Consider the following 14889-nt stretch of genomic DNA (forward strand, 5'->3'; position numbering starts at 1 on the left):
TCATTCCTTTTAAAGGGCTGCCCACCCGCAGAAAAACCGGGAAAAATACCCTCACCCTTTTTTAAAGATTGGGCCACGGAGAACTGCATGATGCTGCTCTTTTTGCTGATGTGTGGAGTGACCCGTGGGCCACGGAGAACTGCATGTTGCTGCTGGTTTTGCTGATGTGTGGGGCGACCCATTAAGAATTCTTGTCACCTCCGTGCATCTGATAAACAGCAGTGTGTTTCTTTCACTTGTCGGGAACGCATATAATCGTGCACACATTCCCAACATGCAATAATGAGAACCTAGCCTTACACTGGCTTTGGACACAAGGCATTCCTGTTATCAAACCACAGACTCTGGGGAGAGATTGAGGCGGGCAGCAGGCAGCTGACGGGACACACTGCATGTTATTATATAGCATGCTGATGGGCATGTATGCTGTGAGTGCATTATTATTTATAAAGGTTTTACACTTTATACCAATATTCTTTTCCCTTTCATGGAGACGAAGTGATGTTGGAAGCAACGTATGGGACCTCCCAGAGGAGTATAGGCTTACCAATGTGCTCTTCTGATCAAATTGCTAGTTGGTTGGGCATTAAAATTGAGTCCTTCCCCCACACCCCCTTTTGAGACATAATAAGATTTTGGAGTGTCTGTGGGAATTTGTGCCCATTCAGCCAAAAGAGCATCTGTGAGGTCAGGTACTGACCTCCCCCTCTACACCCAATATACTTCTATAGTGGTGCTCCAAGTTAAAGCGAAGCTCCACCCAAAAGAGGAAGCTCTGTTTGTTCGCACCCTCCCCCCCCCTCCACTGCCACATAAGGCACTTTTTTGGTGGGGGAGCGAATACCTGCTTTTGGCAGGTACCCACTCCCACTTCCTGGTAAGATCGATCTACGTCATGTCCGGCCCCTCCTTCTCCTTCCCCCTGGGACCTGTGTGTGTCCCAGACGAGGGCGGGACCGTTCAGAAAGGGCATTACGACTCGTGCATGTGCAGTAGGAACCCAGCTGTGAAGCCTGAAGGATTTCCTGCTGTTTACCCTTGCTTGCAATGCCGGTGCCTGTACCCGAAGCCGATGGACGATTTGGCTTGGGGTCCAACATCGCGGGATCCCTGGACAGGTAAGTGTCCAGTATTTGTAGCTGCTGCTTTTTTTTTTTTACAGACTAGAACTCAGCTTTAACTGTTGCCAGACCTCCAGTGAGGTTTGGCTACATTGTGCCCCCTCTCCCAGTAGCTACATCTATAACTTATACTGTGATAGGGGACATGCACATCACATGTGACGCCTTGATTCACCTACCCCTGGATTTCAGGTATGTACCCCATGCCATGATGTCTGCTCCTATACTGCATAGCTTATGTAAAATATTTTCAATACAATTGAATTATTGAAACAGAAAAGTATAAGCAGTTCATTGTTTTACCTTTAACAGGTGCTGAGCTGTGTAAAATCCAGCAGGACCACTGCCAACAATGCAGATCTGTAGAGGGTGTGAAGCTGAAGTCAGTGTCCTCCGCAGCCCTTGAAGAAAGAATATAGAAAATATACATTACTCATAAGGCTTTTAGCACATTACAGTAAATGTACACTGCATCACTAAAAATCTAAAGCATTAACATGTTCACGTCATTCTAAAAGAACTTTTTTTAAATACCTTATGATCCTACTTCTTTAGACACTTCCTGTTACACAGTGACACCACTCTATCTCTGTTCCACAATTGTCGTCCTGTGTAGTCACACTGCCACATACACTGCCAGTGGAAACTGTAGGTAGATGTGCTGATGCTCATTACACAGGCATGGTCCACCATTGTCACCATCAGGTAGCCCCACCCCTGAGCAATGACATGCAACCTCCAAGGAGTTTGTGTATGTAGACATGAAGTAACTGCAAAGAGCCTGCAGGAGCATCAGCAGCTCTAAATTGCAAGGATGAAACAAAGAGTGAAAACAGTGGGGTTGGTTTAGTAAATGAGTTGAGAATTTCCACCCAATATATTGTAATCAGGTTCACTTTGAATACAGAATTATGTGCAGTGGACATAAATTAGGTATATGGAGGAGTTTCTGGTATGGAAAATATCTAGCAAATAAAATCCTGGCCTAGACTCAAACCCCATCCCCTAATAAAGTATACAAAAAAGTAATTATACTGAATGGTACCTGCCAGGTTGGAAAGACACAGCACACATGTACCAAACCCACAAAATGATATTTATTCTTTAACCACTTGCCAACTGGCTCACGTCGATATACGTCGGCAAAGTGGCACTGGTGCACAAAACGACGTACTCGTACATCGATGCGTCATCCGCGACTAGAAGCATGCCCGCGGGTTCCGCGGACTCGATATCCACCGGTGGCCCGCAATCGTGGCACAGAGAGGTAGAACATAGAGATGCCCCATAAACAGGGCATTTCCCTGTTCTGCTTAGCAACAGAGATTGGGAGCAGTGAACACTGTGATGTTCTAGTGAGCCCATCCCCTTACAGTGAGAACATGCCCAGGGAACAGTTAACCCCTTGATCGCCCTCTAGTGTTACCCTATTCCCTGCCAGTGACATTTACACAGTAATCAGTGCACTTTTATAGCACTGATCGCTGTATAAATGCCAATGGTGCCAAAATAGTGTCAAAAGTGTCCGCCATAATGTCGCAGTCACGAGAAAATAAAAATTAAAAATCGCAGATCGCCGCCACTACTAATAAAAAATAAAATAATAAAAATGCTATTAAACTAACTTTTGTTAAAACCAATCAATATACGCTTATTGCGATTAGTTTTTTTTAATATATTTTTTGGGGATATTATAGCAAAAAGTAAAAAATATTGTTTTTGAAAATTGACGCATTTTTTCTTTTATAGCGCAAAAGATAAAAACCGCAGAGGTGATCAAATACCACCAAAAGAAAGCTCTATTTGTGGGAAAAAAAAGAACGTAAATTTTGTTTGGGTACTACGCCGCACGACCGCACAATTGTCAGTTAAAGCGATGCAGTGCCAAATCACAAAAGAGGGCTTGGTCAGGAAAGGTGTAAATCCTTCTGGGGCTGAAGTGGTTAAATACAACAATGAACAAAAACACCAAAATATTTTTTGGCCAGTGTACAGTGTGAGTCTAAAAGCCTGTTGATAATGTAATAAATCTAAAACAGCCCTCAGCAGGGTGTTTATATGGGTTATACCCTCTGTTGGGCCTTTATAAAAATGAATGCATCCATGAAAAAGCATCGAGTCCCATTGAAAAGGTATCAATTAGTGTTCACCTCATCCATGTGCTTGAAGAAATCTTCCCATAACATGTGAATTTGGAACCATTGTTAGTAACAGCCTCATCCATCTAATGCAGTTATTGCAGTCTGGCGGCCTGCAGAATTTACACAGCAGCAATGTCTGAACTTCCAACTCTAAAGCCGAACAAAGAACAAGGATTCAACCCTGACCAACAATCTGATCTGTGAAAAATTCTTTATGTCATCAGGTGGCCCACCGTCTTTTTCTGGTTCCTGCAGCACATGAACAGTATTGTGAAGGTTTCCCTGAAGCCTCCTGGAACAGGTGATGCGAGTATCCCAGAAGGCTTCGGGAGTGAAGGAGGAAGTCATTCTTGCCTAGGTAAGAAAGATGGAAGCACACCCACAAAAAAGGTTATTTTATCATCATTCTCCTGCCTCTAAGGCTCGGTTCACACTTCTATGATCTGATTTTGATCTGATTAGTGATGCTACTTTGAAGTGGTTTGTATATTCTAAGGGGTCAATATTGCGCTGGAATCGCACCAAAGTAGTACAGGAACCTTTTCTTTCAAAACCGTGCTGTGCTGGATTGATGTGAACGGACACCATTGAAATCAATGTGATTTCCCTGGTCGTGCGATTCTGTGCGACTTAAGTCACCTATGAAATCGCACTAGTGTGAACAGAGCCTTATAAAGTATTTATGTATTCCAGCAATAAGATTCCTCCACAGGGATTACTTTCTGCTATTGTTCTGACAAGTGAAGGGAAAGGCTCTCCAATGTGAGGGAAATCCATTCTCAGTTGTCACTAGAGCTGAACGATTCTGGAAAAAACGAGAATCACAACTTTTTTGCTTAGAATAAAGATCACGATTCTCGTGCCGTAACATCTCTCACAATGTACAAAAAAAATTGGGCTAACTTTACTGTTTTTTTTTTTTAAATTCATGGAAGTGTATTTTTTCCCATAAAATTGCATTTGAAAGACAGCTGTGCAAATACCGTGTAACATAAAATATTGCAACAACCCCATTTTATTCTCTAGGGTCTCTGCTAAAAAAAAAAAATATATAATGTTTGGGGGTTCTAAGTAATTTTCTAGCAAAAAATACTGACAGAGTGGCGCTGCAGGTGATGGAGGGACGTACACGGACCACGGTGGTCAGGGCTCAGCAGCCATGATAATCATAGTCAGCTCACAGAGGGGGATACAGGAAGTGGCAGGATCATTCTGTTTTTTATATTTTAGAGAGGGGAAGATTACACAGCACAATCACTGTGCTGTTTACACTGCTATAAGGGAACAGGATCTCTTTTTTTTTTTAGGGTTACAAACACTTTAAAGTATAAGTAAACCCCACTATCATTTTCAGCCAAGAAAGCTGCCATCTTTGCCTCTGTTTAATGTACAACTGCCATGATGCTGCACATGTGATCAGTTATAACACCAGCCATTGGATGGTTTGACAGTTTGGTTAAGGGCACAACCAATGGAAGCGTTACATTTCTGGCATGTGCCGTAAATGAAACGGTTTTATGGACGGGTTTACTTCCACTTTAAAGAGGTTGTAAACCCCAGTATTTTTTTTCTTCCCTTACCTGCAAGGCAAAGGCATGATGTGCTAGTATGCATCTAATACTAGCACATTATGTGAAACTTACCTGAAAACGAAGACTTCCAGCGATGCCATTGCTGGAGACGGCATCCATCTATACCCGGTCTTCCTTCCGGGTTTGCGGCTCCAGCTCTGTGACTGGCCGGAGCCTTGATGACGTCACTCTTCTGCGCGGGAGCCGCCAGTCACGGCACACTGTTTTGAAGAAGCGGCACGGACGGACGTTCCTTAAGAGAGCATGCGCCAGTGACGAAACTGGCTGCTAGGACAGTAAATATTTCCTAAACAGTGCAAATTTAGGAGATATTTAAACTACCTATAGGTAAGCCTTAAAATAGGCTTACCTATAGGTAAAAACTTAAAGATGGAAGTTTACTTCCTCTTTAAAGAGGAGTTACGCCGACCCCTTTAAAAATTAAAAGTCAGTAGCTACACATACTGTAGCTGCTGACTTTTAACATTAGGACAGCGATGATGGCACCGCAGCTGATGTTTCCGTCGGGTGCTGCCACCGCCATTGTGGGTAAGGGAACCCAGCAGTGTAGCCTTTCATATTCACGACCAGGTCCCTACTGCGCATGTGCGAAGCGTGCTGCGCTCTCTCACTGGCCTGGCTGAAGGGGAGGGAGGAGCGAGCTGCTGACGTAATTTGCCGTGACCCGGTCTCCCAGAAGTGGGGACAGGGTACCTGTAAAAAACAGGTATCCACTCCCCCCTCCCGAAAGGTGCCAAATGGAGCACTGGAGGGGGGGGGGGGGGAGGAGATTGGATAAGCGGAAGTTCCACTTTTGGGTGGAACTCTACTTTAAGTGGTTACACTGCCCTCATTTACAAACCAAAGTTCATCCCTTTGATCTAAAAGAACCAAAAAGATACAAGTTTTAGAATTATCACTGAGCAATGTTGATAAACATTTTCTGGAGTCGAGATCGTGATTTTTTTTAACGATTAATCATGCATCTCTAGTTGTTACCAAAACATGTGTCCCCATTAGAAGATTTCCACTTTAGTCCTCTACTGGTGACAGCCTAAAGTTACATTAAAGCTCAATTTTTTTTTTATTATTAAAACATGTTATACTTACCTGCTCTGTGTAATGGTTTGGCACAGAGCAGCCCCAATCCTCTTCTGGGGTCCCCCGCCGGCAGTCCAGGCTCCCCCTCTTCAGCGAGCACCCCCGTAGAAAGCAGCTTTCTATGGGAGCACTTGGACAAGCTCACTCCTGAGCTGCCCCCAGCTCCCTCATCAGAGCATTTGATTGACAGCAGCAGAAGCCAATAGCTTTCCCTCCTCTAAATATGCCCAGTGAGGAGGGAGACAGTTGCGACAGCCGCTACTCTCGTGCACATCACTGGATCAGGCTCAAGTAAGTATAAGGGAGGGATCCTGCAGCATAGAAGGTTTTTTGGAATGCATCAAGGTAAGACCCCTTTCACACTGGCAGCTCTGGCTGAAGCGCCACTAGTTTTAGTGCTGCTTTTCAGCCGCTAGGGGTGCGGTTTTTACCACAAAAGAAAAAAAAAAAAAAGGGTAAAAACTTCAGTTTTGCGGTGCTTTCAAAGCGATTTTAAAAAGGTGCTTCGGAAGTGCTGCAGGGTAATTAGAAAGGGTGAGATCTCCCAGAAATTACAACCCGACAGGGGTTGGATGATGCGGTGACATGCTGCATCCTGTCCAATCAGAGAATGTTTTGCATTCAGTGAGAAAATGTAAAAGCATTCTCTGAATGTTGCCTGCGTTGAGTGGCTGATGTTCACAAGGCATGAAATGAGCTGACTGGAGTAGCAGTGTGTACTTCGGTGATTTCCAGCTTCCAGGGTGATCCCACAGGTATGGTGTATATATATATATATATATATATATATATATATATATATATATATATATATATATATATATATATATATATATATATATATATATATATCAGATCATATAAATTCTTCATTAAAGCGGAGTTCTACCCAAAAGTGGATGTTCCGTTTGTGAAACAAAACTTTTGGGGAGGAGGGAGTAGGTATCCACTCCCACATTCGTTTGCCTTAGGCGAACAGAAGTAGACTTTGTCCTTCCCCCTCCCTCCTGAAGTCTTCTGGGACACATGATAGGTCCTAGAAGACTTTGAGACCAGTCACAGACCGCGGCACTACTCGCGCATGCACCAGTGGGCACCCGACTGTGAAGCCACAAGCTGTCACAGCCAGGTGCCCATAGTAGAGGTGCTGGCACCGCTGAGGGAGGACAGAGTGTGAACACACCATTGGACCGTGGGACAGGTAAGTGCGCGTTTATTAAAAGTCAGCAGTTACACTTTTTATAGCTGCTGACTTTTAATAGACCTAGAAACTACTGGAACTCCACTTTAACCACTTGCTTACTGGGCACTTAAACCCTCCTCCTGCCCAGACCAATTTTCAGCTTTCGGCGCTGAAGCACTTTGAATGACAATTGCGCGGTCATACAACACTGTACTCAAATGAAATTTTTATCATTTTTTTATCACACAAATAGAGCTTTCTTTTGGTGGTAATCACAGCTGGGATTTTTATTTTTTGCTAAACAAACAAAAAAAGATGGAAAATTTTGAAAAAAAAATGTTTTATAGTTTGTTATAAAATTTTGCACACAGGTAATTTTTCTCCTTCATTAATATGCGTTGATGAGGCGGCACTGGTGGACACTGATAGGCTGCATTGATGGGCACAGATAGGCACAGATAGGGACAGATAAGGCGGCACGGATGGGCACAGATGGGTGGCACGGATGGGCACAGATGGGTGGCACGGATGGGCACAGATGGGTGGCACGGATGGGCACAGATGGGTGGCACGGATGGGCACAGATGGGTGGCACGGATGGGCACAGATGGGTGGCACGGATGGGCACAGATGGGTGGCACGGATGGGCACAGATGGGTGGCACGGATGGGCACAGATGGGTGGCACGGATGGGCACAGATGGGTGGCACGGATGGGCACAGATGGGTGGCACGGATGGGCACAGATGGGTGGCACGGATGGGCACAGATGGGTGGCACGGATGGGCACAGATGGGTGGCACGGATGGGCGGCACGGATGGGCGGCACTGATGTGCAGCACTGTTTGTGGGCACTGGTGGGTGGCACTGGTAGGCGGCACTGGCAGAGGGCACAGGTGGGCACCGAGGATCTGGTGGCAGCTCGCCGTGATCGGGACTGATGTCCCTCTCACGGCCGCCGGTGATAGTTTTTTTCCTCCTCACGCTGTCAGCGCGAGGAGAAAAAATACCCGATTACCGGCTCTGTTGATATCACATCGGGTCGGGATCAACCCCTTACTCCGATCTGTGATCAGACGAGTCTCAGACTCACTGATCACAGAGCAGGGGGCACGCAGGCCGCTCGTACACGGGACGACGTCAATGGACGTCGTCCCAGCAAAGCAGGTCCGCGCTGTAGCCGTTATTAAGCTATAGCGTGGATCTCTAGTGGCTAAAGTAGTGGATGTGTATAGATTATTTGTGGAGATTAAGGATCATCATTAAGCCCTTATTTACATTGGAGCAATTTGTCATGCGATTTGACAAGCAATGGCACTGTTTCAATCAGTTCTTGCACTACTTTGGTGACTTCAATGGACATCTGTTCATGAAGCCGCACAGATGTCTTTCAAGTCAGACCCAAAGTCGCACTGAAATGCGGCTTTGAAATTTTGCGAGGGCTTAGTGTGTAGATGTCTGATCCAACTTTTTCAGAGCCGTCATCTTTCGTCCAGGTTAAAAGATAACAGCACCCTTAAACAGGCCGAGTAGGGTTAGAAGCTTTGTTTTTTTTCTCCAAGGACCCTATTTTCGACGGCCGAAATTTCAGTGCATCACTTGCATGTATACATATTGCGGTCAGCAAGTAAAAGTGATCTGAGTCCCACTATCCCCTCCATGATCTATGAGACTGGAAGCATCAAGGATTTTTTCACTTCCAGTTTAGGTTTATTTTTTTTACAAGCCGTTACTGGCTTGTACAGCATCCGATCAGATAAGAGAGCTGGCGTCCAAAAGACCCCACATCTCTCTATAAAGAGGACCTAGCCTATGCTATCACAAGTGATGTTGTTCATCCCCTGTGACAGCAATAAAGTTGATCCAAAAGGGAAAAAAAAAAAAAATATGTATGCTCCCCTTCGCATACAAATGTGAATGAGCACGTAGGTCCCACACCCATATGTAAATAGTGATCTCACCACACATCAGGTATCGTCACGAACATCAGAGCGAGAGCAATAATTCTAGCACCAGACCTCCTCCAACTCTAAACTGGTAACCGGTAAAGGAGTTTAAAGTGTCACCTATGGATAATTTACCGTATGTATCGGCGTATAACACGCACTTTTTTCCCCTTAAAATCAGGGGAAAAATTGTGGGTGCGCGTTATACTCCGATCCCCCGCCAATTGCGAGCCTCTCGGCGGCTTTCGAACGCTCTCGGCGGCTCTCGCAGTCCCACGTGAGCCGCCGAAAGCGGCCCAGAGCCGCCGAGAGCAGCCGAGAACGCCCAAGAGCTGCCGAGATATACAGGACATCCGGCTCTGTATCTTGGCGGCGCCGTTTTTAAACAGCAAGGTACTGACAATGTACAGACTGTCTGCAAATGACACAGGGGCAAGGCTGCAATGATGGACACTGACAAGGCTGCAATGATGGACACTGACAAGGCTGCAATGATGGACACTGACAAGGCTGCAATGATGGACACTGACAAGGCTGCAATGATGGACACTGACAAGGCTGCAATGATGGACACTGACAAGGCTGCAATGATGGACACTGACAAGGCTGCAATGATGGACACTGACAAGGCTGCAATGATGGACACTGACAAGGCTGCAATGATGGACACTGACAAGGCTGCAATGATGGACACTGACAAGGATGCAATGATGGACAAGGCTGCAGATGGACACTGATAAGGCTGCAAATGACACTGACAAGGCTGCAGATGGAAACTGACAAGGCTGCATTGATGGGCATTTTAATGTAAGTTTTTTTTCCTTAAGCTTCCCTCCCAAAAGTTTTTTTCCTTAAAATTCCCTCCTAAACTTGGGGTGCGTGTTATACGCTGATAAATACGGTAGTTACTTCAATACCAGGCACTTACACCCCCTTCCTGCCCAAAGCTAATTTTCAGCTTTCTGCGCTGTCGCTGTCTAAAATGACAATTGCGTGGTCATGCATCACTGTACCCAAACAGAATTTTTACCATTTTGTTCCCACAAAGAGAGCTTTCTTTTGGTGGTATTTGATCACCTCTGCGTTTTTTTGTTGCTAAACAAATAAAAAAAAGATCTAAAATTTGGGGGGAAAAAAGTTTCTTTTGTTTCTGTTATAAAATTTTGTAAATAAGTTTTCTCCTTCACTGATGGGCACTGATAAGGCAGCACTGATGGGCGCCACTGATAGATGGCATTGATAGGCATCACTGATGGCACTGGCAGGCATTGGGGATGGGCACTGATTGGCAGCTGCCTGAGCACTGATTGGCATTTCCCTGGTGGGGTCTAGGGTGGTATACCTGGTGGTCCAGTGTGGTGGTAATCCCTGGTGGTCCTGGGTGGGCTGCGCTGATAAACAATCAGCACAGACCCCCCCAGTCAGGAGAGCAGCCGATCGGCTCTCCTCTACTCGAGTTCATCAGACACGAGTGAGGAAAAGCCGATAAACGGCTCTTCCTGTTTACATTGTGATCAGCCGTGATTGGACACAGCTGATCATGTGGTAAAGAGCCACCTTCAGAGACTCTTTACCGAGATTGGTGTAGCGGTGTGTCAGACTGACATCACTGATCGCCGCGATGCGCGCCCCGAGAGCGGTCGTTCTGGGCATCCACCCAGAACGAGATCCGTGCCGCCCAGGCGTCATTTGACGACCGGCGGGAAGTGGTTAATGTAGCATAGTTTGTCACCATTTTCACGGTCCTGCACAATTTTAAAGCATGCCATGTTGGGTATCTATTTATTCGGCATTACATTATCTTTTATATTTTACAAAAAAATGGGTATTATGTCCTGTGCATGAAGATTCATTAACATACAATAAAATATATATATATATATATATATATATATATATATATATATATATATATTTTTTTTTTTTTTTAATCTGGATTATGGCTGAAGATATCAGCCATAACCCTGGTATTTATTACAGTCGGTGGCTGGCTTCCTCATGAAAGCATTCCGACCAGCTCATGAGCTGGTTAAATGCTTTCCAAAGCTTGCCAGTGGTTCTCAGGCTTACCGTTTTGCTCGAAGAACGATCCGACGGTGCAGCTGGCTGCTCCCATAGGCGATCAAAGAGTACATACTCTGTGATTGACTCTATGGCCTTGGAGGACTGGAGCAACAGTCCAGGCTAAAAGTAAATATTATTTTTTTTTTTTTTTTTAAGAGCTCTTTTGCTTTTGAAGCTAAAGAAGAGATTTGGGGTCTTGTTGACCTCAGATCTCTCCATATAGAGGACCAGTTAGCCTTTTTACTATTACAAGGGATGTTTAAAGTAAAAAAAAAAAAAAAGAAAAAATGAAGGCGCCTCTGTGCAGCAGTGAACACATACGCAAGTCATGCATACGTATGTAAACGGTGTTCACACCACACGTGAGGTATTGCTGCTATCGTTAGAGCGAGAGCAATAGCAATAATTCTTCCACTAGACCTCCTCTGTAACTCTAAACAGGTAACCTGTAAATGCGTTTACAGCGTCGACTATGGAGATTTTTAAGTACCGTAGTTTATCACCATTCTATAAGTGTGCACAATTTTAAAGATTTACATCATCTTTCACATTTTACAAAAAATAAAATAAAAAAAATTGTGTTTCTTTTTTTTTTTTTTTATTCATTAAAGCGTATTTAAAAAAAAAAAGAAAAGAAATGCTACATACGAAATTGCAACAATTGCCATTTTATTCCCTAGGGTCTCTGCAAAAAAAAAAAAAAAAAGTCATTTTCTAGCAAAAAAAAGAAAAAAAATAGGGATTTAAACTTGTAAACAAAAAAGTGCTAGAAAAGGCCTGGTTGGCAAGTAAAGTGGATTTTTTCCTGAAAATTTGCATTTGAGTAATGGTTGTGCAAAGATTATGTGACATAAAACATTGCCACACCCACCATTTTATTCTGTAAGGCTCCTGTTTTTAGAAAATATTTATTCTGAGTAATTTTCTAGCCCCCCCAAAAAAAACAAAAAAAGGCAGATTTTTTTTTTTTTTGAAGGGTCTGCTCGCACATGTGCAGTGCGGGAATGTGTGCAAAATTGTGTTTTCCTGCACAGAGGTGTGCGGTGTCATTTACGCCTAATTTGTACGCATCCAGCAAATGTGCATGTGTGTGTGCCCACCACATCGCACCCTACTACAATGCACGCGCCGCATCGCACCCTACTACAATGCACGCGCCGCATCGCACCCTACTACAATGCACGCACCGCATCGCACCCTACTACAATGCACGCACCACATCGCATCCTACTACAATGCACGCATCGCACCCTACTACAATGCACGCACCACATCGCACCCTACTACAATGCACGCACCACATCGCATCCTACTACAATGCACGCACCACATCTCACCCTACTACAATGCACGCACCACATCGCATCCTACTACAATGCACGCACCACATCGCATCCTACTACAATGCACGCACCACATCGCATCCTACTACAATGCACGCACCACATCGCATCCTACTACAATGCACGCACCACATCGCATCCTACTACAATGCACGCACCACATCGCATCCTACTACAATGCACGCACCACATCGCATCCTACTACAATGCACGCACCACATCGCATCCTACTACAATGCACGCACCACATCGCACCCTACTACAATGCACGCACCACATCGCACCCTACTACAATGCACGCACCACATCGCACCCTACTACAATGCACGCACCACATCGCACCCTACTACAATGCACGCACCACATCGCACCCTACTACAATGCACGCACCACATCGCATCCTACTACAATGCACGCACCACATCGCATCCTACTACAATGCACGCACCACATCGCATCCTACTACAATGCACGCACCACATCGCATCCTACTACAATGCACGCACCACATCGCATCCTACTACAATGCACGCACCACATCGCATCCTACTACAATGCACGCACCACATCGCATCCGACTACAATGCACGCACCACGACTTTTAGTGGGACTTTTATTTTGTTGTTTTGCACATTTCATGCTCTTAGAGTGAAGCATGAAAATGAATGGGTGGGCTTCACTACACTATGTTCCCCTCAGACAGGAGCCCATCCATTGTACATGTCACCTCTGTGACTGCCTGTCATTGGAATACACATCTTCTGTGTACTGAATCCATAGGATGGACATGACACGGAGCTGTGTGTACACTGCACTCTATACATCCCATCTACTACTATTACATCCCCACCCCCAGCCTTACCCGGACATCTTGTGGTTGGCAGGCTGAGAATTCCGCCATACACAACACGGCGCCCGATCCCACACAGCCAGCTACAGCGAAGAGACATGGCGAATGACGAGACCCAGCCCGGACACCGGCACAAACCCCGCCTCCACATACTCCGCCCCATGGACACCTCCCCCTGTCCTCCTGTCCTCCTGTGGGCGTGTCCTCCTCGCACCGCACCCCCTGTGGGCTGGGCCTGCCCACAGCGCCGAGTATGTTCAGTACAAGACTTCGTTCTATAGAAGAGAACGTCCATAGACGGATAGCGGAGCGATCTATTATGTTTGTGTGCTGATTGTATGATCTGTGTGTCATCACATCCCCTTCCATATAAATAGTACCAATTATATACCAGTAATAGATCCATGGTGCTGACCGGTGACTATGGGCTCTGCAAATACAATAGGATTTATTATCAGTGGTGTCACCTCCCCCCCCTCCGCCAACTATAGTCCTCCCTCAGTACAGACCCCCCTCCACTAACTACAGACCCCCATTAAGTACAGACCCCCCCCCCATCAGCATAGACCCCCTCAGTGCAAATCCCCCTATCAGCATAGACCCCCCTCAGTGCAACCCCCCTATCAGCATAGACCCCCCTCAGTGCAGACTCCCCCTCCATCAGCATAGACTACCCTCAGCATAGACCCCCCTCAGTGCAAACCCCCCTATCAGCATAGACCACCCTCAGTGCAGTCCCCCCCTCCATCTGCATAGATCCCCCTCAGTGCAACCCCCCCATCAGCATAGACCACCCTCAGTGCAGACCCCCCTCCATCAGCATAGGCCACCCTCAGTGCAAACCCCCCTATCAGCATAGACCACCCTCAGTGCAGACACCCCCCCTCCATCAGCATAGACCCCCCTCAGTGCAGTCCCCCCCCTCCATCTGCATAGACCCCCCTCAGTGCAAACCCCCCCATCAGCATAGACCACCCTCAGTGCAGACCCCCCCTCCATCAGCATAGAGCACCCTCAGTGCAGACCTCCCCCCTCCATCAGCATAGGCCACCCTCAGTGCAAACCCCCCCTATCAGCATAGACCACCCTCAGTGCAGACCCCCCCTCCATCAGCATAGACCCCCTCAGTGCAGACCCCCCCTCCATCAGCATAGACCCCCCTCAGTGTAGTCGCCCCCCATCAGCATAGACCACCCTCAGTGCAGACCCCCCCTCCATCAGCATAGACCCCCCTCAGTGAAAATCCTCCTATCAGCATAGACCCCCCTCCATCAGCATAGACCCCCTCAGTGCAGACCCCCCCTCCATCAGCATAGACCCCCCTCAGTGCAAACCCCCCTATCAGCATAGACCCCCCTCAGTGCAGACCCCCCCTCCATCAGCATAGACCCCCCTCAGTGCAACCCCCCCTCCATCAGCATAGACCCCCTCAGTGCAAACCCCCCTCCATCAGCGTAGACCCCCCTCAGTGCAAACCCCCCTCCATCAGCATAGACCCCCCTCAGTGCAGACCACCCTCAGTATATACCACCCTCAGTGCAGACCCCCATCAGCATAGACCACCCTCAGT

The 14889-nt window shown here is 46.4% G+C and overlaps 1 protein-coding gene across 1 annotated transcript in view; it reads right to left on the bottom strand.

Annotated features, from left to right (window-relative positions):
- FDXR (ferredoxin reductase) overlaps nucleotides 1–13489 on the bottom strand; it is a 121395-nt gene extending 107906 nt beyond the window's left edge. Inside the window, exons 1-2 of the mRNA XM_073608160.1 lie at nucleotides 13332–13489; nucleotides 1425–1522 (exon numbers count right to left, since the gene is read on the bottom strand). Of these exons, the coding sequence (XP_073464261.1) occupies nucleotides 1425–1522; nucleotides 13332–13482 (249 nt within the window). The 5' untranslated portion in view covers nucleotides 13483–13489. The remainder of the gene's footprint in view (nucleotides 1–1424; nucleotides 1523–13331) is intronic.
- Nucleotides 13490–14889: the final 1400 nt, after the last annotated feature.

Source organism: Aquarana catesbeiana, linkage group LG12 (assembly GCF_042186555.1).
Source record: "Aquarana catesbeiana isolate 2022-GZ linkage group LG12, ASM4218655v1, whole genome shotgun sequence".
Taxonomy (NCBI): Eukaryota; Metazoa; Chordata; class Amphibia; order Anura; family Ranidae; genus Aquarana; species Aquarana catesbeiana.